Below are 27,689 nucleotides of genomic sequence, written 5' to 3'. Positions count from 1 at the left end.
ACAAGCTTTTGCTCTCTTCTTGTAAATAATTCGACTAACCAACTTTGATATGTTCGAAAGTAATTAAATATTTACCCAAAACAAAATTTGTTCTTCTTGACGATCTAAATGGGAATAAATAAAATATCGAAGACCAAAGGTTCGTTCAAAATGAATAGATTTATTTCAAAATGAGTTAAGAACATTTGTTGTTATACGTGCTAGAATCGTCATCAATATTTCAGTTTGGAAACGGGTCGTACTCCTCTACGTACATAAAAACGATTGTGTAGGATATTGCTTAAAATACATTTCTAAAGTTGACTAGGTAAAAATTCCAGATGTTGTCAAATTACCGATACAAAAGTGGATCCCGAGAGTCCTTGGACCGTCCAGTGATAGTGTGATTGTGCCCAGAAAGCAGACGCGGCGAATCCGCTGTTCTTTAGCCGCCGCCGCCTCCGCCGGAAAGCTCATCCTCGTACTGCTTGCGGAAGCAGTCTCCCACCGGGAAGAAGTCCCAGCTGCGCTGCTGGTACATGTTCCACACGTACGTCTCCTGGCCGGTATACTCCGTGTCCGGCTTGTTAATCAAATGCATCAGGAAGAACATGTAGTTGGCCAAGTTGTGCTCCTTCTGGACGTGCGTGTCGAAGCCGTGCGGTACTATGTCGAAGAAGTCCTTGCCCATCCCGCAGATGAAGCAGTTGGACTCCATGTTGTCCTTCACCGACTCCAGCTGGTCACGCAGCTCGCCGAAGGCGTCGATGATCAGACCCTGGATAATGGCCAGCAGGATAATGATCACGAAGAAGAAGAACGTGATGTCGAAGATGATGCGGTAGACCTCGTAGTCGTCTCCATCCGGATCCCCGATCTCGTCGCCTATGCCACCGCCCGCTCTCACACCCTTGTACAGATGGAACACGAAGCAGGTCAACATGTCGTGGCACTTCTTGTCCACCTCCTCGTCCTCCTCCTGGATGTAGAACTTCCTGAAGAAGTTGAACGCGATCACAGTGTAGATGTACACTATGATGGTGAGCAGCATCACGGTCAGCACCAGTTGCTTGCCGTTGTGGGTCACAGACTGCAGGATGGTGCGCAGGGTCTTGAAGCCCACGGCCACATCGAGCAGATGGGCGGCGAAGAAGAAGTTGTTGAAGTTACCCATCACCGAGAAGCTGAAGTACCACAGCGAGTAGAGGAAGGCGTTGTCCGTGAAGGTGACGCCAGCCTTCCACACCTGATAGCGCCAGTCGATGTTCATGATGTACTTGAAGATGCCCGTTTCCTCGCTCTCCTGAGCCGCGAACGTGCTCTTCTCCATGCCCAGCAGATTGGAGATCGAGTCAAAGTCGTAGGTCTCGCTGTACTTTTGGCGCACCTTCTTCTTCACGAACTTGTCCCAGTAGTTCACTGGGAAACTTTTCGCCGAAATCACCAGCTTGTCCCAGTGCGACTTGAAGTCGTCATCCTCCGGCTGCTCTGCAATGAACAATCCCTCGAACTCCAGTCGGCGGGCAATCTCCTTCTCTCGCTTGAAGATGGCCAGTGGAACCTTGAGGTGGTAGTAGGCAATCAACATGGCCAGGGAGACAAGTGAGTGCAGACATGCCGCAATGCGGAGAACGTGTTCCATGTAGAAGAAGTCTTCGTCCACGTGCACAAGTTCCGGTATCTCGTCCTCCATTTCGCCATCGCCCGATCCCCCGTCCCCTGATCCGCCAAAGCCAGAGCCAGTGATGTCCGCACCTCCTCCCGACCCGGAGCCCAGGATGAGCTCCTCCTCGGCCGAGCTGTCTGCTTCTTCGGTAAATGAGGTGACTTTGTAGAAGAGCAGCATGAAGTTAATGCTGAAAGCCAGCACCAAGGCCACATACTTGAGGTTGTAGAAGTTTCTGGCGAGGAAGCTAACGGCGCGATGGGTGTACTGAGAGAAGTCGATCTGGTGGACGGCTGGAGTCTCCTGAGGCGCAGATGACGACTTCTTGGCTTCCGCCTCGATGGAGGCCATAGCGGCCTCCTGAGCCTTTTGCGCCTCCTGCCGCTCCTGTGCCGCCTTCTTTGCAGCCTCTCCACCCAGCAGATCCACAATGGAAATGGGCTCCTGGTGTGGTTCACCTTCGACCAATTCGCCGCTGGCAGCTGCTCCGTCCTCGGGACTGGATTCTCCGCCCTCCTCCATCGAGGAATTGGCTGGAGACTCGTGCACCACCACCTTGTACATGCCGTTCTCCTCCTTGTTGATGTCCAGGCCAAAGGCTTGTACTGTGCCCGGTGGTTCTTCAAGCGGCAACGGTGGCAGTGCTCTTCCAAACGTTTCCTCCTCCACCACCGGTTCCTCCTCCTGCTCTGGAGCAGGTCCTCGCATCAGGTTCAGTAGGATGCCAAATATGTAACGCACCACGCAGAAGTGCGCATATCCGGTATAGTAAAATATATAAAAGATGATCTTGAAAAAGCCGACAATGAGTTCTGGTATGGATTTGGTCTGCATCACTCCGATCTGATGCTTGATGTTCGCCGGACTAAGCATGTGCACTCCGAACTTCAGTCCTTCCTTGACGGCGGTGATGGTGCGGCGGATGGGATCACGAGCAGCTCGCTCCTCCTCTTCCTCGCTCATGTAGGAACTATAGGCAGTGTCCCGCTTAACATTGCCACCGCCATCATCGGTGGCCATTAGTCCCGAGGCGTGAGTCATCTCAAAGATGGCGTCCTCGCAGAAGTTCACAAAGGCCTCCAGTTTCTCCTTGTCGCCACCTTCGGTGACGATGGAATAGAAGAAGGCACGCTTGGACTCGCGAATCTGGGGCTTCTCCCACTGTTCGATGTTCGAGTCCTTGATCTCAAAGTAAACGCGCTCGATGCGCTTGGAGCTGCCGAGAATCTCGATGCGGCCCAGGAAGGGCTCGAAGTAGTTGAGCACCGAGCCGGCGGTCTCCAGGAAGCGCGCCAGGCGCGGTTCGTTTGGCATGTGCTCGCTGAGGTTGGTCAGGAGCACAGCCAGGTTGAAACCGATCTCCTTTGATGGTTCGTGGAAGTGCTCCACGAAGGCCCGGTAATCGATCTTGCCCTCGTGGTTGCGCTCGCAGCAGGCCAAAAGGAAATCCATTTCTTCCCTGTAAAACGGAGCGTTATAATCGGTGATACCCAGCGATTGGCCATACTTTATCTTCACTTACGGTGTGTAGTTCTTGGATTGCTCCATCTTTTCCCTAAAGTCTTTGGGTGTCACCCAACCCTCGTTCTTCATGTCCACTTCGTGGAAGCTGGGCGATTCGATAAGGTCGGCGAGCTTCAGGAACATGTCGAAGTACTTAAGAATCAGCTCCACATTGCTGGCCGACTCCACCAGCGTGTCCACCATCTGCTTGCCAATAGTGCCTGTTAATTCGGATATTCGGATATTAGTCTGCATTAGTCATCCAGATATGCCAGTTCCCATACCGTTAACAACGTTTCCTTCCAGCATGGAAAGCATCATGGTGATCATGTCCTTTTGCAGATTTAGCAGTTCCTTAAGCAGATCCACTTGGCTGGAGTGCTTGGACAGTTTGTCCTGCATGTGGGAGAACAGGAAGAGGAAGCCACCAACTGCATCCCACAACCTCGAGTGTGCCAAGGCCTGCTGATTGAGGGTACAAGGACCCTGGATGACTTCAGTGAGGGTGTTGAATACTTGGCTTGCCACTTCGATGGCCTTGAAGAAGTTCGCCTTTCCAGCGGGATCGATGATCTCTTTGCTGGAGTAGTGCCAGTAGAAGTCCATGATGGACTCTTGCAGACGCAGCAAATAATCCACAGTGCAGATGACCACGTTCACGGTGGTGGTGTTACCGGCCTGGGTCCTCAAATAGTTTTGCCATTCTGTAAGGAATAGTCTCAGAGATCACATGTCCTGAACTCTCTCTTTCTATAACTCACCCAAATTGTGGCCTTCGCAGGTCAGCTGGATGAACCGGAACAGCGCACAGGTGAACTCCGCGTCGTGCATGTTCTTCTCGCCCGCGGCGCCTTCGGAACCTACACCAAGACCTGCACCCGCACTCGGAATATACTCTTTGTTCGTGTGACAAATTTGGGTGGATTGGTACAACGATAGCGGGAATCACGTACACGGGATTGGTGGGTTGGTGGTTGGTTGGTAATGGCATGCGAGGCATGGTGGTGTTGGGTGGTTGGGAAATCAGTTGGAAGGAAGTAGACACAAATCAATAGAGTAATCGAACTTAGAAGTATTCGAACCAAAGATGACGGGCATGGCAACTCAAAGCTGGAGGAGGTGGGCGCGTGGGATCATGGGGCGGATGGACTTACCCTCTGCTTTGGTGTTTCGCTCAAAGGCGTCCAGGTCCAGTACACTGCAGGAGTTCATCAGTCCGGCGATGGAGGTAAAGAAGCCAACGTCCTTCTTTTCCTTCAAGTGGTTCAGCATGCCCATTTGGATGTCGATGTTTCCGCCGCGCAAAATGGCTATGCCGAGATTGAGTGTCGTCATTACCATCTCCGAAGGTATACCTTTGGAGGCGGAAATGTGCAACAGCACCATTTCGGCAACGCCACGATTGGAGAGACGTGCCTGATGGAAGAGCAGCTTCTGCTTCTCCATCTCTTGTTCCTGTGGAGGAATTAGTGAATGGTTTATTAATATATCGACGATTGGGGCTTAAAGCTGTATATGGGATATATAAAATTATAAAGCGGTTGTTTAGTAATTTCAGCCGAAGGAATAGTTACCATTAACTGCCTCATCCGACACTGAAGCAGACATGTCGGGTTTTGGGGTTTAAGCTGTTGTTAGTGGGTCTATGTTAGTTGGGATCGACTTACATGGATGCTGGTGCCTTCGCCCTCTTCGCCACCCTCACCGCCTTCCTCGTCGCCGCCCTCCTCCTCCTCCTTGCCCGTGGACTTGGCCGCGATCTGGGCATAGGACATGTAGAGCAGATCCTCCTGGAGGGCACCGCTGCGCTCCGTCATGGCGCCGCGGCAGAAAGTGGTAACCAGTTGGGTTAGCGGATCCGGCTTGCTGTCCGTCTCCTCGCCCTCCTTCTTAGATTTCTCGGAGTCCTCGAACGTCTGCGTCAGATCTTCGACCATCACCTCTTGGCCCACGTTCTCCTCCTGCAGCCACTGCTCGTAGTAGGATCGCGCGAAGATGTTGCAGGCCCGATGTCTGGATGGGATTGCGTTCAAAAGTTAGTGATATGTGCCGAAATAGCTACTAATAGTTAGAAAAAAACACTTTGGCATGCATATGGTTAATCAACTCAAGTTAGAGAGCAACACAAAGTTGAAATAAGAACTGATGCTGATCCTTGGGGTGGAAAATTAAAGAAACTAGAAGGCGATGAACCAATCGATGCGACTACGAGAACGAGTACCACCTGCTCATGCGATAAAGATGCTTGGCGCGTAAGCTTGAAATGACTGCCTGGCGACGCGCCACCGAGATCTTTGAACCCCACCGCTTGGATCTGTTCTTGGAGCTGGCTGCCTAAGGGATTCGGAATCGGATTGGCAAGTGGCAAGCAAGCGTGCGGCAAGTCCATAAAAATATACAATAATACAAATGGCGTTTAGAACACGGCGCTCACATTAGTGCATTAGCTATTAGTGGGGATTCAGTATTAAAAAAAAGGATCGGATTAGATTGATGCCATATTGAGGACGATGATAAAATGGGCGTTAGGACAGATAAACTTTATAGAACACTAGTATGGTTAGTTGGTTCCCACAGAGCTAATCAATCGGCAATCTGCAATGTGCAATCTGCAATCTGTAAGATGCAATCTGTTAACTGCAATCGGTAATAACCTGGGTAGAGAATGCAGCGATGTCTGACGGAAGCATGCGATTACGGCACGCTTCCTTTGGATCGACACAACGCTCCTGTAGACATTCTTGCTCTGCTGTTGTGGATGGTCGATCTGTAAATGTTTCGTTCACGGGACGGTCAGCATTTCAGTCAACAATTGTCGGGGTGGATGAAGAGTTGGCGATGTGGGTGCATGTCGATGTCGATGTTGGTGTTGATCATGTTGTTGATGTTTCGAGAGGAAAAGAAAGATCGAGTGATTAACAGATTAAAGTTGAAAGATTTGAGTTGTTGCACAGATAGAAAAGCTCCGTACAGTTTCAATAGAGATGAGTTACTCGAACTGATGGCATCAGAGTTGTGCATTTTGAAATATTACAATTTTGACAGATCGAGATAGAGATTGGGATGCACCCATACATCCCATCCCGTTTGGTACGGAGTTGATCCGGCACTTACCATGTGCAGGCCAAACAGAACCTTGGCCATCGCCACGATGCGATCCACCGTCTCCTGCGTCTTGTCCTTGCCCTTCTCGTTGGAGTTAACATTGGCCTTCTCCAGCGCCTGTTCGTCCACCGGTTCCTCCGTCTTGCCCAGCTTCGAGTACAGGTAATGCTGCCAGGACATCTCATCCGAGGGGTCCAGCTTATCTGGCAGGGTCAGCTGGTTGCGGGCGAACTCGATCACATCGTACTCGGGCATCTTCTTCAGATACCGATCCTTGCAGTGCTGCACCAGTTCCTGCTCTCGACCAGCGAACAGATTCAGTCCCACGGGCAGGAGACGTTTCAGGCAGGCCACCATCAGACTGGCCTGCACTTCCTTGTCCTTGTCGCGCTTCTTGTCCCTGTTCTTCTTCTTCTTCTTTACCTTGCCACCCACGGCAGGAGCACCTTCCGAGATGGCCGATCTCCTGGTTGCAGTTGGCATGATCAGGGCCATGTTGTCGATCTCATTGGCAGAGATGAAGTTCTGCTCCTCCTTAAGGAAGTACTGGCTCTTGGACCATATATTGAAGATCTCTGCCACATGGTTGTAGAGCTCCTCGGCCTCCGGTATGTTGTCCTTCAGCCAGTGGTTTCGCTGCAGATCCACGTACTTGATGAGCAGGGGGTAGAACGAGTATATGTCTCGCACTAGAAGATTCCAGTCCTCCTGCAGCTGCGTCTCCACCTGCGAAGTGTCGTCCGTGGCCGACTTGATGAATCCTCGCATGCTGTCCTCCTTGTGCAGCATGTTCTCAGTGCGCTTCTTCACCCGCTCCGCCAGCGGCAAGAATGGATCCTTGAGAAGCTCCTCCGACGTATTGATGATAATCTGCTGCGTATAGGCGGCAATGCGAGTCATCCATGGGGCATTATCGTTGCCAATGTTCTTCTTGATCATTTTGAGCACATTTCGCAGCAACGGATTCATGTGATCGGCTGTGACCATGGTCACGTGGTTGCCACTGGTGGGACTGACATTATCCGGTCCCTGGGACCACCAAAACGGTAGATAGGCGCAAAGCAGCGGCAGGATCACGTCGATAATATGAGGCGCATCGTTGTATGTCTTGTCCGACTCCACAAACTGGTCGACTTCGGCAAGAATGGTCTCTAGATTTGGCATACAGCTCTCCATCTTGACCATAATGTCCTGCGCCTCCAGCGAGTGATCCGCAATACGGTTGAGCAGCGAGTACTGGTTGTGCTTGTTAAGGTGGGGCTCCAAGAAGGCCACCGGAAAGCAGGAGCTGTAAGCTCCCAGACAGGAACCCAGAGCGGGTCTATGCCTCTCAATCTCGGTCTTAAGATACTTCCTGTCATGCGTCAGGGTGCCATCGGTACCCAAATGATACAGTGCAGCGAGGATCTTGTAGGAAGCCACCTGGATCTCGTCGAGAAGCAAATCACTGCCATAGTCGCAGGCTGCCAGATGATCAAACATGGCGGTAAGCACCGGCAAGACCACCTGGTTTACATATCCCAACGATGTGGAGGTCTTCAGGTGAGTGCCTCTCAGGTGACTGTACTTGCCATCCTGCAGGTTAAGGATCGTGTTACCCAAGTCATCGGATGTCTGGTTGAAGAAGGTCAGCATGGAGGTGCGAATGAACTCGGGACAATTCTTGGTCAGGGTGCGTGCATCGATGCCCTTGACCAGGACCTGGAGGCACCGTACTGTGATGCGGACATCCGGTCCAAATGCACTCAGCCGGTTACGCAGTAGAGCGGCCAGCTTGCAGAAGATCGAGGCCACCATTTCCTTCTCCTTGAGCGAGGCCGCTCCAATATTATTGGTTGCCGTGGCAATGGCGATGAAGTAGTTGCGATGCGTTGAGAAGTACTTCTCCATCAGAGGCAGCACCACCTTCGAGAAGAACTTGATGTCCCGGGTGGCCGTCTTGAAGGATGAGCGGCGACTAAACGTGGTCGATGGCTTCAGCAGTTTCATGTTGATGGTGGCTCGATCCAGATACTGAATGAGCTTCTCCAGTAGGGAGTACGAGAAGCGCAGTTCAACGGCAGCCTGGGTTACACCGCCCTCCTCCACAGCTCCTCCCTTTGATGGCCTAAAGTCGGGAATAAGACGAGATGACTTCGGAACTCTTTTAGTCTTCGTCCATTACTCACTTGTGCAGTTTGTAGCCCTGGTACTGCATGTACTTGAGGAACTCCTGCGAGCGCTCGCGATCCTTCTTCTTCTCCTTGTCGGTCAGAAGATCGTATGGCACCAGTTGTGGATGGATAACGCCACCGCAGCCGTTGAGCTCCTCGTTCTTCTTCTTGGCCCAGATGTCGTGGGAATTCTCCGCCAGGCGCTCGGCCATGTTCTGCATCTCCCTGCTCAGGGTCAGGTTGCTCATGTCCACCGGGTGCGGGTTGTAGTTGAACGGGCTGCCCTCGTTCTGGAATTCGTTCTATCGGTGTTAGGGGGCGGCAAAGTGTAGGGCGTGGACGTGGGCGTGGCACAAAGGCAGAATAGCCAATTGGAAAACAGATAGACAATTTGGAACGTGTGTTAGAGGATTTTCGAAACGAGGATTAGTAAAAGGCTCTTGGCTGCTACATACAATTTGGGGCTTCGACTGACGCCGCGTCGATCCGCGATGATTCAGCGGCACCTCCACCTCGGAGTGCTCCACGGTCCAGCCGATGGCCAGCAGACCCTTTAGGCACTCCCGCACCGGATCGCGGTACCGCTCGCGTTCCTGCCAATGAGATTTCAGTGGTAAGTTTGCTTTCCATACACAAGAGTTTTAGTTAAACAGAATTACTTGAACGATTTCGAGTTAGCTGTTGAATTAATTTGTAAAGATTAATCATGAAGTTAGCACAATTAAAAATTAAATTAATTAACTTTAGTGTCACAGAAAATAAGCTTCATTTTTCATAGAAGTAAGTCCGTTTAAGAAGGGTAATTGAAAAATTGTTCAACTACTTTACTCAATCTTTTCAAATTGAATTAAGTATTAGGAAATACTGAATTAAGTTTTGAAGTATCTGTGACACCAAAATAACCTAAAATAATATAGAAAATAGTTGTTAGGAACTAAATAATTAAATAAATAAATTAAATCAATAAAAATCATTATTTAAGAATGGTGACCAAATAATTAAGTGACTTAGCTTATGCTAAATCTAGAAACTGAAAACAGAATAAATGATCGATAATGAATGGATTTTGATTAAATGTTAATAGATTGTTATAAAAAGCTGGAAAATGAAAACAGAATATCTGGTTAAATGGTAAATGGATTTAGATATTATTTTAGATTTAGATATTATTTTAGATATACTCACGTATTCACTGAGCATGTTGTAGGGCTTCAGGCGAGGATGTTTGCGATCATTATCGGATCGGATGTCTCCGTAGGTCCAGCCACCTTCCAACCGCCGACTGGCCCACGCATCGTGGTAGTGCTCGCTGAACTTCTGGACCAGCGAGTTGAGATCGTTGTCCAGGTGCACGTTGTTGGTGTCGATCGGATTGGGCATGTATTGTGGCTGATCCGGTGCGCCCATCTGGCGGCCGTAGTAGTCCTCGTCCGTGTTCTTGGACAGACTGTAGTCCGGTGGCAGGGCGCAGCCGATGGCGATCAGGCAGGGCAGTGCCTTACCGAACAGTTCCGGGTCATAGTCCATGTTGCTGAGCGAGTCAAAAATGTTCGAGAACAGCAGCATCGTCAGGCGCTTCTCCTCGTCCGATGAGGCTCCATAGGAGCCCTGGCCTTGAGTTGAGCCGTAGTATTTGGCGCAGCGATCGAAGTGCAGGGTGAGAAGCTATTGGATGGATGTCAAGGGATATGGCATTAATATGGAGAAACTAACTTGTTTGTCAATTGGATTATCTTTTGATCTGTTTAATTAATTAACTATTAATTGGATTATTTATTAGTCTTTTAAATTATTAGAAAAATGGAAACCACAATAATAAATACTCAGTATAATTAGTTTGTTATTTAAGTAAATGAAGTGGACTTAACAAATCATTAATTAATATAAAACTCTATTTTCAGAATATGAAAATGTATTGAACAAAAAAATTTTGTTAAAATATCGACGCTTTTATTTTAAAATGAGATTAAGTGCGATTAGTTTATGAATTCTTGCGAAGCACATTAATTTTAGATGGCTTTTTTAATATAGAAGCTAAGATTGTTGTCTAAATATATCAGTAAAAATGAGGCTATTTCAATATTCAATATATGTATCGGTCAGCTACCCTAAGAAATGCTTTGCCAGATTAAAATTAAACATCTTCGAAAGCTTGTGAAAAACATTTAAATGGTTGCTAATGCTCACCCGGAGGGCCACGGTGGTGTACTCAGACAGCTTGGACACATCCACAGTCAACTTGCGCAGCAGCTTGAGCAGCATGGCAGGTTGCATTTGGGATGTGAGGGCCACCAGGAAGTCGGAAACGGCCTCGCGCTGCCCCTTGGTCAGCATACGGTTCTTGGACAGCCGGTAGACCGTGTGCAAAGTGGCATCCAAGAGGCTCGCGTAGTTCTCGGCCTCGTTGTAGAACTTGGAGTGCTTGATGAGCAGCGGCAGGATCGAGTTGCCGATGTAGCGGTTCATGGCCAGCGCCATGTCGCTCTCGGATCCATCGCTCTTGTCCAGAATGGTGGCGGTGCGGAGATCCGGCAGGAAGGCGTCCTCCAGCAGGCGGTAGAAGAGGTCCTGTGCCTCGATGCCGTAGACGCGCTCCAGGAAGAGCACGATGCTCTGCTTGTTGTTGGGCAGCAGGCCGGACGGCATGTCCGATTTGGGCTTCTCCTCGCCGGGGGCCGTCTGCGAGAGGGTGAATTTCAGGCTGAGCACCCCCTGCAAATCCTCCAGTGGCACCAGAGATCTCAGAATAGCTCTAGCCCTCAGGGACTCGTTCTTGCCCTGCTCGATGACCGAAGCGTCCGGAGCACAGCGGCCCAGTAGGTCCACCAGGGTGCAGTAGAAGTTCAGAATGGCGGCACCGGTATCGATGTAGTCCTCGTCCTCCTCGCCCTCCGGCAGAGGATGTGTGAAGTTTAGCCCGGCAATGGTGCCCTCGGCCTCGTCCTGCATCTTGCAGCGGTCCGAGATGCGCTCCGACATGCGATTAGCCTCGACGATGGCGCGGAACAGACCTTCTCCTTCTCCTCTTAGAGCCGGTCCCAAGCATTCCGGACGACGGATAAGAAGTCGAATGACAAGGTTCGCATTCTCCTCGACGCTCTCGCCGTTGACCCAAACGCAATAGCGCAGGAAGTCCAGGTACCGCTCACCTTCGACGGGATCCCAGCCCAGATCCGGATAGCCCTTCTCCACGAGCTCCGAGTTGCTCTGCAGTCCGCACCGCGAGAGGTAGACGGCGATCTTCTCCAGATAGTGTTCCCTCAGGGCCAGAGCCAATTCTGTGTTCTCCATCAAACTCGAGTATGCCACATCGAGGGGCGTGGATCCTCGCAGGCTGGGCCGTGCCAGCAGGATGTTGGCGTTGTCCAGCAGAAAGTCGAAGTGATCAAACATGGCCTTTTGGTTTTGGCGACCAGTGCGACAGAAGTAGCAGAGGAATCGGCAGCAAGCTACCACCATTTCGTGGGAGGTGTCCTTCTCCTTGGACGGAGCTCCTTCGGCTCCTTCCGTCTGGGTGGGCGCATCGCTTTGCGCCTGTGCCCTCCGTCCGAGTGTGTTCATCATCACTGCCATTACGTTCTCGTGGACGCGCAGGATGCGTATAAGGTCCGGGTGCTGGAAGAAGGTGGCGTTGTTAACCAGCTTCCACAGCCGCTTGCGCATCAGTTCCTCCTCTTCCTGGCTCATTTGGACGGGCAGCAGGGCGCGAATCTGGCTGAGGCCCACCCACATCTCTGCCACGTCGTCGCGGGCTCGGGTGTTTATCACGTACGTCTTCTCCAGGGCACGAACCAATTCTCCGACGGTGTCGTACTGCCGCAGCAGCAGACTGAACATCTCGCGCACCAGCTTGGGATTCTCGATCTGTGACTCCTCGGCCCAGCTGACGATCGTCTTAATGAGCACTTTGCGGAACACCTCCTCTGGTGTCTTCTTCTCCGGCTCCTCCACCTCCTTGGGGCCCTCCTCCAGCTCCTTGACGGTGTTGATAAAGTTGTAGATCTTCGTGATGGGTCCTGTCTTCACCTCCTCGATCGCTGTGCCCTCGACGCCATCCGGCTCCTGGAGAGCATTGAGCGACACCTTTTGCATGAGGGAATCGTGGAAATCGCCCAGGCGTCCGCGCAACTCAAGGCCACAGGTGCAGTTGTCCTGGTCATCGGGTTCGAGGTTCTTGAAGCAGAGAATCTGGTTCATCTGCTCCCGCGGCGGACAGCGGAACTCTTTAGTCTTTTTGGCCGCAACAGCACTGGGCAAATCGGATTGCTTGATCTCGATATAACGTCGCAACTGATCGGTCTGCAGGTCGCCCACGAAGTCGTGGGAGAACGCGATGATGCTCTCCACTCGGTGGCGCAGCTGGGTGTCGTAGAGATGGTGCAGCAGGTAGCACATCTGCAGCTTGGCGCCCTCGGCCATCTTCATGGTGAGCAAGCCCTTGCGGTGCTCATCCTTACCCTCTGAAATAAGGGATTATTCTATTAGAATGCGTTCGGTTTCCTAGACATATTGAAAGCTGTGGTCTGCCAGTAAAGTAGTTCATTTCTATTTAGGAGTATTGGAAGAACTTTTTAACTTTCTTTAACTTTCTCTCTTTTTATTTTTTCTTTATTTTTATCTTTATTTGTAAAAGTTTTTTTTACATTGCATTATCTTTTCAAAAAGTAATAAATAGATCCTATTGTATTAGTAAAGAATTGATGAAACATCCTCCATATAAGTAATTTGTTTAAAATGCTAGTGTTCTTTTACCAGCCGACGACCAAAGCTGTGATCAATCCTTACTCACCTCTCTCAAAGGCTTGGTCCCAGGTCTCCGGGTCGATCATGACCAACAGCCGCTGGACATCTTCGTCGGTCAGGACGCCGACCAAGAGTAGTCGGTCTGTGAGCTTGATTAGAGGGCTACACGGCGAACGGGAATGGGGCTATCACTAAAGGACGTTCTATGGCCTTGCGGGGTAAAGTGCTACTCACAGGAAGAGGTTCTCGTTGGTCCAGCCGATGGGATCGCGGTTGTGCACCTGATTGATCTCGACGGCATCCTTCAGCGCCTCCATGACAAACTGCCTGACTACTTCTAGGGGGAACTTCGGGGAGTACAATTGGTCGATGTCGGGGATCGGTTCGCTGGAAACACTTGGCATACTAGATGTTGCAATCACAGGGGGTCTGGACGGGTGTAGTTGTTGTTGTTGTGTCGGTGCAGGAGGTTCGATGGATCAGGTGTTGTGTTGGATCAGATGCAGGACCGGGAGATTCGAAACAGATTGGGATGTGAACAAAATCGAAAGGATAATCAGAATGCCATGTCCCCATCCCGAGCAGTGATCGGGAAATCTGTGCATTGTGGGTTGAGCGAAAAGCCGTAAATGGTCAACTCACGTGATCTCCGTCATCCGCAGCTGCGGACGCACTGACTCCGTAACCAGGGATCTCAGTGAGTGCTGCATCTCCTCTTCGGAGTACAGTTCCTTGAGTTCGGCTCCCAGCGGTGTGATGTACTCGTTCTTGCACACCTCCATGGTTGTGGCATGAGACTCCAGATGCAGGGCAATAAGCAGGTCGTAGAAGCCCTGCCGCAGTGGTCCACTCATGTACTCCGACCGGATGGCGTAGAGCAGCTGCTTCTGGTCCACATGCTGGCACAGGGCATGGGCAGCTCTGTAATTGGATTGGTAACAAAGAGCCGCATAGAGCGTTAGACTGTGGGCATGGAAGGACAAAAGCTTGTCCATCTCGATGAGCTCCAGAATATCTATACAGCGATCCTCCTCTGGGATGTGCAGGGCCAGCATGGACACGGGGTCCTCGCACAACATGGACCAACCCCTCACGTCGGATAGTTTAAGCGCATGCACCTGGAGTGCGGTATTTGGAACTCTAGCCCACTGATGTGGACGCAGGCACTGGACCTTCAGACGCGGCGGGGACTGTGGATTTATATGCTTGTCACTGGTGGGCAGTACAGCCGCTGAAAGGGGCAATGTGGTAGGGGTACGTCCCAACTCGATCTGGAGGATCTCCTTGCTGGTGGCCTCCACGAAAATGGCCGGGAAGAGCTTGGTGTCTGGCTCCATCATCCAGCGGTGAGAGGTGTCCTTGCCCTCGCAAGTAAAGCGGATGATGCCAGTGGCTGTGTCCACGAAGCAGCCAACGAACATGCCCTGGGAGGCTCCCTTGCCTGAGGCATCCTGGGTAACCTCGTTGAAGAGCTCGTCCGCTCGAACCACATAGCAACTCTGTCGGTCAATCCGTTCGATGGCCATCTCGTAGTCATCCTCGATGTAGACTGACCCACGGCGAACCTTGTTCTTGTTAAACTCACGGCTGTGCAGGTGATACTGCGTGGTCACCCAACCGACGTACACGTGCGTGGGATCCTGACCGGGAAAGATTCTTACTCCATAGAAATACTCGTTGATCAACTTGAGGCACTCGGCATCGAACATCTCGTCACCCGAAGTTTCCACCGGCTGTTGGCCAAGATTCGAGCCACTCAACTGTTTTGGTCCCTGGGGCACAGGGCTGGGAGGGATTTCGGCCTAAGATAGTGTTTGGCATCCAATAATCATTATAACGTAACTAAAAAATTACAACTTACATTATTTAACCGCAGAGTTGGAGCTCGTGTGGTCATCTGCTGGTTAACCACGTTCCGTCCATGAGCAACGGTATTTCGACGCTCCAGAGAGGTGTCCAGGGTGCGAGCACCCATCTTTTCGCGACTCTGGTCACGCGACTTCTTCGAGAAGAACTTGAAGGGGCTGCGGCCACGCTTCTTCTTGTCATCCATCTCTTCGCCCAGGCCGTTCATGTCCAGCACGGACGTGGATCGCTGCATCTCGTCCAGGGCGGCAGACATGTCTGTTTCGAAAGTTATGTTGCGGGTGAGAGATCCCTTGCGAGGCGGGCGGTTGGGTCCTCGCATCATGTGATCTGCCTCAGCATCCGCGTGCTCATCGAAATTACGGGTCAAGCCCTTGATGTCGTTCATATTGAAGCCACCTTTCAGCATGTGGTCCATGTGGGCGGCCTGTGTCTGGACCTGCATCTGGGCAGCAATCTCCGCCTCGCGCATGAGTCGGTACTGCCGGTTCTTAATCTCGTCCCAGCGTCTGGCCTTCTCCTGCTCGCTGATGAACTCACCCATGCAGGTCACGGGCAGGGATAGACGCAGGAACTCCCAGTTGGCCTTCTCCATGGTCTCGAAGGTGTTGTGCGAGATTTTTAAGTGTGGCGGAGTGTCGGCGCCGCCGGGAATCCGAGTGACATCGATGCGGCAGTCGGGCATCTCCTCGGTGTTCTCGAAAATGGGCTGGTCCTTGGTGTACCAGTGTGTAACCGGGCGACGCATGTTCCTGCAGGTAACATTTAAATTGAATGTAATTATATAATGTATTCCGAGTACTTACACGCAGAAGGGCTCGTATCCCTCTTGCAGGCCACAGGTGGTGAAGAACTTGAGTGAGTCCACGTCCTGGCCGTAGATGAGGCGCGCCTTCTGGCCCACTCCCAGGGTGCAGGCGGGCACGAAGCCCACCCCCTCGGCGGTTACGTCGGCAAAGGTCGTCTCGCCGCCCAGCGCGTCCATCAGGAGTTCTCCGTTCAACGAGAAGCCTGCACAACGATTGATTACGGTTAATGGGGTAGGGGCTTGGGTTGGCTGGGCGGTTGCTAATGATGAGCATATTGATAATAACCAAGAACCAAGCAGCTCCTCAATGAATTCCGAACGGGCCTTGGCCTGAGAACCGTATCCGTATCCGGAATTGTATCGTTCGTCCGGAATCCATTAAGCAATTTTAATTCCTCTAGGAAATGCGTGCGTATTAATTGGCGTTTGATTCGCCTTGCAGCAGACTTGCATTAGACTATGTTATATTGTTATCATGTCTGGACTAGAGTAGTGTTTAACTGGTTGGGTTTCGAGTTAGGAGGCAAAGCTAGGATTATAATGTCAAGCAAGCTATTAAGTACTTGTGGTTAGCTCTCATGCTAAATATTGTACAACTGGATTGAATTGCTATTGGTTAAGTAAGTTAGGTACGTGTCGTTTGTAATTACAGGCAGTTACGAGAGAGTAAAAAGCTTGGGGATGAGCTGATGTGTCACCTGCTCCTCAGGCACCCAGGTCGCTAACCAGGCGCCTCGCTCCTTGTTAGGCGTTCGAGGTGTTCAAAGTAACAATAGTTGGACATTAGAGCATGGGAATTGGATAGTCTGGATCGAAAGTGAGAGTCTACGAGAAGCTGGCATTGATGGACTTATGCATTTGTCGGACGATTCGTTGTCTGTCGTGTCTAATATGGCTGATCTACTGGATTTGATTACTTAAATGTATGTCCAGTTCAAGTTTTAAAAAAAGTTCTTACCCTGGAATTGATAAGAGTAACCATTTTGAACACAAAAATGATTTTGATCTTTAGATGATTAAAGATGCGAATATTGTTACAACGCTGTTTTCAAATGATAACCCCTTTCTAAATTGCAAAATTATGGAGATCAATATGTTGAGAAACGATGTACCAATTTCGAATGCGATTTAAATTGACCTAAAGTCGACTATATGAGGTTCGGTCTTTATGGGTATCTATGGGTCGCTTTTGCAGGGTATCTATATTGAGGTGAATGCGTGGATACCACATGGCCCTCGCATCGCTGGACCTGCGGCACTCGGTTATCCGGTGGCTCTGGTTCACATTTAGTAGATATGAAAAGCACGGAGGTGGACATTCCTTGGGGCTGCTTAGAGGATTTGACATTACAACAGGGGAGCGAGCAGTTCTTACTAATTGTGTGGTCGGCCAGGTCTAGAAAGACGCCGACTATGTCCCCGGGGCCGCACTGTTTACCAAAGGATTCACTGACGCCACCGTAGACTTTCTCTTCCTAAAAATTGAGTGGCAAGTGCCGAGATTTAGTCGCGATTCGATCGATCAAGTGGGCCCTACTCTTTACTCTGCTGGTAGCTTGTTAATGATCGTATAAATGAGAGAGTGTCGCTAAATTAACAAATCAAAGAAGAACGAAATCGTTGATTAAGTTGAGAGTTGAGTTAAACAAAATGCGTTCGATCAAAGTAAATAAAATCAACGTTGAGGCACGCTGCTAGGGCGTCTAGGTCCTTACTGATCGTTTGCTCCTTGACATCGATGAAACAACCAATGACATCGCCAGCCTCATACCGCACTCCGAAGTGCTCAATGGATCCGGCGTGCATTTTGGTCACCTATAATCACGGGGTTGTGGGTTTTGGTTTGAGTCGATCTGGCATTAGGCGTTACCGCAGTCCCTTCCAACCCTCCCTAGCCTACATCAAATGGATGACCCTCGGCATGGAGACCCCTGCCCTCCTCATACTCACATTGTGTCCATCGAAGGCCCAACTGGTGTCCTCGCTGCCCAGCATCGCTCCCGGATAGCAATCGGCCCGGGCCCAACCCACTCGCATGGGTCCGGACGTGAGGACCTCGAATTCGAAGTACCACTTGCCCGATGTCACGGCATAGTTGCGCTCCACTCTGTAAGTCCGGAATCCGGCGAACTTGAGGCGTTGTGCCTCGGCCAGAAGTGCCTCCGTTCCCTCGCCCGTCGGAGGATCCAACACATATCCGTAAACCAGGAGCGTTCGCACTGTCTCCGACGCTGTGTCCCTGTTCGCCTTCTTGATAGCCTCGTCCACCTTGGCATAGGGCACCAAATGTGGACTCCTGTGGTTTTCACTATCCTCGTTCAGTCCATATGTCCAACCCTGCTGGATGCGTTCCCGTGCCCATAGATTGTGGGTGTTTTCGGCCAGCTGGTCCACTAGCTCCTCCAACTTGGGGGTCAGTGTTACGGCGCTTAGGTCAAGTGGAGCCGGCTTGTAGCCATTGCCCTGCATGAAGATCTCGTTGGGCAGGCGCACTGGGCGAATGCGTGCTGGTGGCTTGTCCATGGTTATGTAGTATCCCAGTGAGATAATCGTCCTGTGGAGGAAAGAAGGTCAGTAATGGTTAATTTCCTCAAGAGTAAGGCAACTTACTTTAGCGTTTGCACAGCCAGTTGATTGTCGTATCGCTTCTCCGCCGCCGGAAGCTTCTCGAAATGGGTGAGGCAGGGATGGATGCGGTGGTAGTCATCACGGTGCTCGCCCCACGACCAGCCCGCCTCGATTTTGTTCAGAGCCCACATCTCGTGGATATTCTCCGCCAGCTTCTCCTTGATTTGGTCCACAGAACTTGGCAATGTCACACCCGTGGTATCCACGGGTTTCGGAACAAAAGCAGTGTCGTCCTCAATAAGCCAAGGTCCGGCCAAAACATTCTTGCTAAGATTACCAAAGTAGAAGCAGGGATCCAGACTGAGGATCTGCTGCGGCATGAGACACTGCACGAGTGCAGAGAATCCCATGGGCGGGGCGAACTTCAAACGACCATGATCCCCTCCGAAAAGGAAGCGACAGCTTAGTTTTGATGAGCAACTCATCACGGGAAAGAACATTCCATCCAGGTTGAAGTCCCTAAAGCTACCGCGCACTTTTACTCCGTTAAATGTAAACGTGATGATGGGCACAGAAAGATCAATGGCAACGCCAACAACATCGCCTTTCCGGATAAAGGGCTCCTCGGGCAGCGCGTCCACCACTAGTGTTTTGCGGCCACCGGTCCAAAGATAGGCACCATCAAATCCAAAGGAGTACAGGTCATCGCCTACTCCATTGCCACCCCACTTCTTGCCGCCTCCGGGATACGGTACATACCCGGAAGTATTAGCCCAGCCAATGCGCAGGTGGGGCATCATGTGCGTGGTCTGTTCGATGTGATCCATGGTCACCTCGAAGTACCACTTCTGGTACATGGAAGAGCCGTCCACGCGGCCCACGAAGATGTTCGGTCGGATGCTGGCCACGTGGTCCACCAGGAGCGTCTGTAGCAACAGGTTCTTGCCTGGCAGCAAAAAGTCGCAAATATTGTTTTGGGAGGATCGCACCGCCACTCCATTACCCACGCACAGGGAACACAGAACGTCCAGGACTTTCGGGTCCCTGCCGTGCTTCTCCAGCAGCGAGATGATCACCTTGATGTGCTCATCCCGCATCATGTTCAGCGCCTCGGGCGAATCGATCAGCACGCAGTGGAGTACGTCTAACATGCCGGAACCCTCGCTGGAGGCCTGGGAACCGAGACGCGAGAATAGCCAGTTGAGTCGGTTGCTGTTCGCGAACTGGGCGCAGTTCGTGTGGTTGCCCTTGATGATGGCGGCCAAGAGTTGGTACAGATAGGTGGAAATGAGATCCCAGCTCTGGCCGGTCTCGTCGCCGGCCAGGAAGCTGGCGAGGAAGCCCTGCGAGGTGATTATGTTGATCTTGTCAATGGCCTCCAGGATCAGATTGAGCACGCCCTCCTCCTGGAACAGATCCTGTCGGTTGCGCAGGGCACGGAATCTATTCTGTTTCTCCTCGTGCTCTGGAAATTAGTTGAGGTTTTATTGAACATCTTAGGGTCATGTTTTGAATGATCTTACCCATATCGTCTTCGGGTTGCGAAAAGTAGTTGATCAAGTCCTCCAGGCACATGACCATCTCGTTGAGGTTGACCTTTTGGAAGAAAATGGAGTGTCGGCGATTTGACTGCAGTGTTTCCAAGGCCCTGAAATGCACGCGAATACGATGAGGAAATCACTCGTAAAGAACTTCCAAGTCACCTACGTAATAAACTGGGTGAAGAGGCTGCTGCACTTGCGGATGACACGAGCCGTCTTGGACTCCTCCTCCTGGGAGCGCGAGAAGTCGAGGCAATCGTCCATCTTGCCCTCCTCGTGCAGGATGGCCTGCTTCTCCTCCACCTTTCCTACGCCCTTCTTCTTCGTCTCGTAGCTCTTGTAGCTGAGCCACAAGCTAGTCTCGCAGTGCTGGACGATGACGGTAGTGTCGCCGTACTTGATGATCGGCGAGCCGATCACCTCCAGGTCCTTGTCCTCCAGCACCTTTTTCTCGTCGTCCTTTTCCTGCCGCAGGCAGAAAGTCGTCGTGGCAATCGAAGCCTCCTCCTTCTTAACCAGAATCAGTTCGTTGCTGTCGTTGACGCCCAAGTAGCGTCCAGTGGTTATGTGGCGAATGCGCATCGGGTGGTACCAGTTGATAAAGCCACCAGTCCACTTGGTTCGTGCGAGTTCCAGGCGCCACAGGGACCTCGCCTGTGCCATGACCACGCCGCCCTCGTAAATAACAATACTGTCGGGGGATTGAAAGGGTACTTTAGTACAGTGACCAAAGGCATTCCGAGTGATTCACTTACTTTTGTCCCGCCTCACGACCCCATGTACTCGGTATGGTCAGGCACTCGTCGCCGCCATGGAAGAAGCGCAGCACATCGCCGCCAAAGACATAGCCCACGTACTTCATCCTAGAGATGCCCGTGCCGTAGGGCTGCACGGACCAGTGGGTCACGTGAAAGCTGGCGTTTACAATGGACTGCTCGTTCTCCTTGGTCGTATGCAAATAACGTTCGGTGGCCACCGACACCAGGATCAGGTCATCTCCGACGCGCACCTTCTCGCCCTCAGAGCGCTGCTTGCTCGCCGGATGAACGGTCCACCAACAAGCCTCTCCCTGGCTGTGCTCCTGCAGGCCCACGTCGAAGGACAGCTTGTCGTTCGACGACGAGGTGGACAGACAGGCCAAGTACTGCAAAGCGTAAGCTTGTTAGATTTATTCTTGCCGGTACTCAGTACTCACCATATCACTGTTGTGATGTCGCAGCAAAATGGCATTGCCATAGAGCAATGTCCTGTGTCCCGATCCTGTGCCTTTGCCCTAGGAATTTGTGGAAAAGCCATTAGAAAGTGTTAGCTCTGTCTACAGACAGCTGGTTCTAGGGATTGGTAAGACTACAATCTACAAACTACTGCATAACAGTGGAAAGTGTTACGTATTCACGAAGTTAGGATGCAAGTGCTCGTGGTTGCTGATGGTTAGATCTATGGAGTACAGTCAAGCAAAGAAGAAACTGAACCATTTTTTAATTGTGAGGGAAGTGTAGACTTCATTATAAACATAATTTTTACTTTGTATCATTTTCATTCTTTCAAATGATAATATAAAATTCAAGAATATTTCAGTTTGTGAGGCCTTGATTTCTTCTTTGTATTAAAGAGGGCTAAGATAATCGTACAATCCGTAGTCCAAGTGTACTCAATTTTAATCACTGCTGAGTTAGGAGCTGCAAGATCCAGGCTTGTGGGCCTAGTCTTACGCGACTTGAATCTCTGGTCGGGGAAAATAGGTGAGCACAAGCTCAGTTTTAGGGGATTATTTCCCGCAGAGATGTGACAAAGAAAGCAATAGCAGAGCGAGACAGAACGAGCGCTACTTTACACAGACAGAGTGAGAAAGATAGAGAGTAGAAGAGATATAGAAGCGCGATACAAGTAAAGAAGAAGAATTGAAAGGTATACTTACAAGTCGACTATCCTGTTTTGTGGGTATTTAGAAAAATTTTGAAAAATAACGAAAAATTGATAGGTTACAAATGTGTAGAAGAAGAGAAAAACGGGAAGATCACAGAGAGGGGCATGCAAGAACCTATCTATCGGGGGAACTTATATGATCTTAGTCTAGGGAAATCGAAGCAACAAGGATCACAACACAAAAATGGCGGGACAGACTACTACACGGTATGAATGCTCGGGATTCCCTTGGTTTCGAAATGAAATGACGTACATCCGAGTTGAACGGCTTCCAGGGGCTATACTTACAGTCTCGGATCCGGCCGCCGTCACCAACTCCTGCAAAGCTCGCACGGACAGCGCCTGTTCGATGACGAAGACACATTGCGAAAGATCCGGCGGCACGTTCTTGTCGGCAATGTTCTCGAGAAAGCAGTGCCGGTTGCCAAATCCCTCGGCGGCCAAGCAGACACGCTCCCCCGTCGCCGTGCAGGAGAGCGTGACCATGTCCTCCTACAATGGCAGCCGTAAAAGGAATAATATTTAGTGTTAATATTATGTTCTACATACACATTAATTAACAGTGTATAAAATATGTATATGACATCGGAAAGATGAAGAAAGTAGACCCGTTTCATGCTTATTAAAGGTTAAGAAACTTAATTGTAAAACTGTAACTCAAATAGGTACATGTGTTCAAGCATTTAATTTTGAGATCAAAATTATTAGTACATCTCAATTTGGTACCTCAAATATGGTACTGAGCTAATCAAATATAGATGAAAATATAATAAGGTATTTATCTACGGATAACGGCGTCATTGTTAAATTCTATCGCAATGAAGATCGTCGTAATCGTAATCTTAATAATCTGATTTCTGATTGTGCTAGCCAACTTTAAGTAGTTAAGTGTGTAGTTTTAGAGATCTCGTAAGTCTGACGAATGTATAGAATCGTCGAAGTATCCTGATAAAGAATTAAAAATATTATGAGGTCAGAAATAATCCACTCAACTGCAACAAACTTTTAAAGGAATCTAGATAACCCATATATACTGATTAACGGATACAATTAAATATTTTTAATATATAATACTTCAGACAGAAGTATATCTGTTTGTATATCTATTACTCTTTGAATAAACGTTAAAATGTTCAGCTTTGCTAAACATAGCAATATGCCAAAAATTTATCGGAACGGACAAAATTGAATTTTTGTTGGTTATTAATCGAATTGTCATTTATACAACAGCTGCTAGGTGACGCTTGTGTGCTTACATATCTTCAAAATCGTTGTACTTCCTTTTGTAAAGAATTGGGTTCCGTATTTCAGCGATTTCACTTTGTTCTTTAAGGAAGCCTACCCAAGGTGATTTTCAAGTTAGAAATCCTGGAAACCTTCATGTGCACAGAGGGCTAGCATTGAGTTAAGGAATGGAAGGATAGTTTAGGCAACAATTAAGTCGTTAAGAGGCCCAAAGTTGTGCTGCAATTTTAATGAGACTTTGGCAACAATTCCGACCGGCAAGCCACCGCAATACCAATTGGCATTTGCCGACACATTCGACTCGCCAGCTCCATCTGCATCCTTTTGGGCATGGAGCATCAGCCGGGCGATGCACACGCAAATTGGGGGAATTGTTACAAGGCACTAAATGTGCAAATGAACGGCCGACGGGTCGGTGGGTGGTGTGGTATGGCTGGTTGTCCACACCCACTCCCCCACCCAACGGTTGTGATTTTGGACCGGTGATGTTGTGTGTAGTCGAAGTTAAATGAACGGTAATGGATTTCGAATCGAGCAATTTGCATAATTTAAATGCGAATGAAGTGCCGAGTCCTGACACTGCAGCATCATTGTCTCTGGGCCCATCTATTTAAAATTTAAATCCGACCACATCCTGGTTTTGGGCATCCAAAAACTGCACTGCTCAATGACTCAATTTGCATTTGACTTCATTTCGATAAATGTTTTTGCAAACTTGCACTTTTCGGGTCACTCGCTAGTGAACTGTAAAGTTTTTGGGGAGGCCATAAGCGTAATTTGACATCGACTTCGCTTCAAGGGCGGCGCAGGGACTTCCCCGGGGACCTGGAGTCCTGTGTCCCTGCCGGGTCTTCGGTATTTATTGAATTTCTGTTGCGGTGTGTGGGAATTGAGCCTGCGGGCCCACAAAGAGATACAAAGTTACACGGATGTCCGTGTGGCTGCGATGTGTAAACTCAACTTTTGCCCCCAAACGTATTTATTTATTGCGGCAAGGTGTCGCTGCTGCTGACCTCGCTGACCCCCAGTTGGCGTGGGCCCTTGCGTCGTCGGCGGGGGTGTGGCACGTGGGCGTGAGCACAAGGAAGCAACACTATTTACTTATACCCCATAATGGCTGTCATTTGGCGCACCAGCTGTGGGCATTGATATATGGAGGCATTTGTCAGTTGACGATGTGTTCATCGAGGAATCCTTCTCCCTCCACCTACTCCTCCCCATCCCGTTCCCAAAACCAGCTGGCTATGTAAAGTGGAATCAGACGAAAAGCTAAAGCTCCTGGTGGCCGTGATTGAATTTGTGACTTGGGCTTCGTATTTATTGTGTGCCATAAACAAAAGTTAGGGGCGCCTATAAATATGCATTACATACATATACAGCTGTATTGCGTAGCCGGGGAAACGAGGCAGGATATCTTTTATGGATGGAGGGATATTTTATGACACCAATTGTGAAAAATCCCCATGGATTTTATTGAGTGGACGTAATTGATTTTAGATGATCTGCTGTTGTCATTGGATGTGCAGGCTACTCTCATATTTCAAAACGAACTGGCCTTTAAAATTGGCCTGAAATCAGTTTTCTTTCGGAATTCATTTGCTTTAAATCTATCACAAGTACTAGATTTTAATCTAAAGCCTGCAAGCTGTAATTAGTTTAAGGTTTCTTCAGATACTGGTAAATTTATTATAAGAAAGCGCAAATATGTAGAGTAGATACTAGTCAAAGCCTTGGTAGAAAATCATTTCAGATATTATTTTTACTTTTTTCAATTCTTTGTGGCAACATAATTATTAATTGCCAAACAGAATTTTCTGCGTAGTGCAATAGTTTCAAACTTGTTGAACAAATTTTGGCTACCGTTAGAGACAATCAATCTGTTTCCTATAACCTCCACTAGCGTTGGGGCTGTGATATCCTGTTCCGTACTTACCGTTCTCAGGAATGAAACATCATCCTGCTCGGAGCCTCCCTCCGCCTCAGCCATTTCGTTTGGTTAACGCAACGACCGCAGCGCCTCCAAATCGGAATTTATATCGCAGCGGCGTTTGAATTCAATTGTTCTGGGATTTCCCTCGGTCACCCGACTCGGTATAATTTCCTTCGAAAGATTGGGAATATGTTTACGGTTAGAAATGCATTGTTTACACTCGTCACTGGTGGGAATGGTTGTCGGCGACGGTTTCTTAATGGGCGGACAGAACTCAAGTGGCACGAACTTTTGTTTATATTTCGCGAATCGCCTTCCACTCGCTCTTTTCATCGCGAACATACACACGCTCACCCACTCGCGGACCAACGGAGAGTGGAGAGAGCACTTTCTCTCGCACTCTCTCGCTCGGCTGTTTGTCTTGCTTTTTCGTGCGAACAGCTGATTCACTCGGTACTGCGGATACGTTTGTATTTGCCTTGCTCTCTGCTCTTTCTGTGTCACTTGCCAATTCGCCGCGAATTTTCGATTGTTTTTTACACTTGTAATTATTCAGGAATTTATGTAGATATTTGTTTGTATGTCACTAGCAGGCAAAAGGCCAAAATGAACGAAATGAAATGAAAAAGTACATTTACTTGGCGAAGTGTTTTTTAATATATATTAAGGTTAATAATAAATCACTCTCAATATTTGTAAATATGCAAACATTAGTCTCCAAACATATTAAAGAGCAGTATTGAATCCTATGTTACTAAATATGACAATTTGCATTAAAAATCCTTAAGAACGCTTTCCATTACTACGATCTTGTCTGGATGAGTACTAAAATCACTTTAAAGGACGTGTGTATACAATATGTATGCATGTAGTTGCGCATGTTCTATAACAGCAATTTTAATAATATTATAACTCGATCAATAGAGAGATTTACAACGCAGTAAATAATGCCTTTTCGACCATCAACATTCTGTGCAAGCTTGTATCTCAGATTCGAAGATATCTGCATGAAACTTTCCTAGAAGTCTTATTTCTAATTTTTATCGAACGTACCAACATATCAAACTAATATATCATATAGCTGACAAAGAAATTGAATGTAAATGGCAAAAAGGTGTTTTTCTATGTAAAGTTGATTACTTCGATAAAGACCAGTTCTGTGCAATTATAAAATTTCGCTTTTTTTTTTATTATAATCGAAATACTTTATAATATAGCTGCTATAGGAACACTCGGAAAATAAATTGGAACTAATACTAAAGAAATCCTAATTGCACTGTTTTTGTTCTTATTTGGTATAGAGGAGTTTTTTTGTTATATATCAAATATGTATCAATCAATGAAAAGGTATATAACTTCGGTTAAATTCCTTTAATTGATTATTGATTCCTTTCTTGATTTTATTTCTTATTATGTTGGATGTCAAAAAACTAAAAACAAGCACAAGTAAAAATAATAGAGGTCATTGATCAATGGTATTAAAAAATCGAAAGGATTGCCTGATCTTAATCGCGTGTATATATGTACTTTTGTACTCGTTTTCATGGGCAATCGTGTTAATTAAGTGCCTTGGATTCGGCTAATCAAATGTTTCCCTAATTTCCGCTTTTTAGCGTGATGTTTTCGATGGGTGTCTAGTATGTTTTTGGGCAGGTGCCAGCGTTACTTTGTCGACAAGCTGGCAAACACACGCGATGCATATATTTAGTGGTCGTCGCACTTATATTTGTGGCTATATGTGCAACATGTTGCCACTGGCATGCTGCGATTTCCCGAGAGTACCGGCGACGAGTTCTAATTAATTGCTCTCTGGTTCGCCGGTTGCGTTTCTCCTTGGGCAAGGACTTTTCTCATATCTTTACTGATTTCACTGGCGGCAGTCAGTCTGCGAACCGAGGGACTCGGGGACAAGGCGGCCATCGGTAATCCAAGGGTCCGATGGCACGCAATCCCGCCTCCACCTCCGCCATTTTGCTGAACCGGCAGCACCCGCACTGAAACGCACGATATCCACCATATATCTATGTTCATACATAAATATGTAGAACGCCCGGCGCACCACTAGGGATTGTTCATTAGAGAGGTATTTTTCTTGCTGCTTTGCTTTTTTCAAACCGAACGATAGATCTTAGATTTTGAAAACCCCAACATTTCGCTGGCTTTCAGCGGTGTCGTGTGTTTATTTTTGGTCTCCACCGCGGCCCGAAGAAGACCCGAAGACGCGGAGCCGTTGCCGAAGGCGCACACATGTCCAAAAATATCACACGCAAAGGCCTGGGCAGCGCACAAAACTAGAGCACTTTCCGAATTTTTCATCAAATTTTCATATTTTACTTATTCGAATCGTCGGAATTATAATTGCAAATCTTATGCAACGCGCACACCACCGCCATTTTCCGCCTGGAGCCCAACTCCGCCACGTGCTCGTCGAGGGCGCGTGGAAATGGCCAGCTCCGCCATGGATTTTCCACGTTTTCCACCCGTTTCGAGGGTCTGCCGCACATATAGATTCTATACTCGATGCTGGTGGGCCAGCAGAAGCACGGCGAACTTACTTTTCGTGTCGATATTACTCTCTAGACTGACGACGAGCCCCGTCGGCGGCGACCACGAGTGCAGAATGATAGGCGATGCGATGTGGCATGGGTGCCGAGCG

At 49.0% G+C, this 27,689-nt stretch overlaps 1 protein-coding gene across 13 annotated transcripts; it reads right to left on the bottom strand.

The window, feature by feature from the left end:
• Positions 1-140: 140 nt before the first annotated feature.
• On the bottom strand, positions 141-27,689 carry LOC6733605 (ryanodine receptor). Of its 13 annotated transcripts, none has more exons than XM_039292674.2 (28): positions 27,589-27,689; positions 25,037-25,204; positions 22,147-22,350; positions 21,851-21,862; positions 21,128-21,205; positions 20,688-21,076; positions 20,099-20,623; positions 19,915-20,039; positions 18,434-19,856; positions 17,774-18,377; positions 17,539-17,638; positions 15,822-16,026; positions 15,011-15,767; positions 13,792-14,951; positions 13,384-13,578; positions 13,196-13,311; positions 10,594-12,866; positions 9,592-10,071; positions 8,862-8,999; positions 8,422-8,708; positions 6,263-8,360; positions 5,373-5,482; positions 4,816-5,161; positions 4,303-4,603; positions 3,910-4,020; positions 3,433-3,852; positions 3,168-3,369; positions 141-3,104 (listed from the first exon to the last, which is right to left on the bottom strand). In XM_039292674.2, exons 2-28 carry the CDS (start codon positions 25,088-25,090, stop codon positions 425-427), a joined length of 15,393 nt encoding a protein of 5,130 aa, XP_039148608.1. In that variant the 5' UTR covers positions 25,091-25,204; positions 27,589-27,689; the 3' UTR covers positions 141-424. The 13 variants fall into 13 exon arrangements, with proteins under 13 accessions (XP_039148608.1, XP_016026564.1, XP_039148613.1 ...); XM_016167670.3 differs by lacking the exons at positions 5,373-5,482; positions 17,539-17,638 and adding exons at positions 5,803-5,915; positions 17,199-17,298 and having other exon boundaries at positions 13,384-13,536; XM_039292679.2 differs by lacking the exon at positions 21,851-21,862 and adding an exon at positions 4,723-4,743 and having other exon boundaries at positions 8,422-8,696; positions 13,384-13,536.

This window comes from Drosophila simulans, chromosome 2R (genome assembly GCF_016746395.2).
Source record: "Drosophila simulans strain w501 chromosome 2R, Prin_Dsim_3.1, whole genome shotgun sequence".
NCBI lineage: Eukaryota > Metazoa > Arthropoda > Insecta > Diptera > Drosophilidae > Drosophila > Drosophila simulans.
Note: the sequence above shows the minus strand (reverse complement) of the source record. Positions and strands in the feature narration are given on the sequence as shown.

Coding starts and splice junctions, on each gene's coding strand:
- LOC6733605 (XM_039292672.2), bottom strand. CDS start 25,090: ATGGCTGAGGCGGAGGGAGGCTCCGAGCAGGATGATGTTTCATTCCTG. Junction 12,867..13,195: donor GGACCAAGCCTTTGAGAGAG/GTGAGTAAGGAT, acceptor CCCTTATTTCAG/AGGGTAAGGATGAGCACCGC. Junction 9,000..9,591: donor ACAACATGCTCAGTGAATAC/GTGAGTATATCT, acceptor TCTCATTGGCAG/GAACGCGAGCGGTACCGCGA.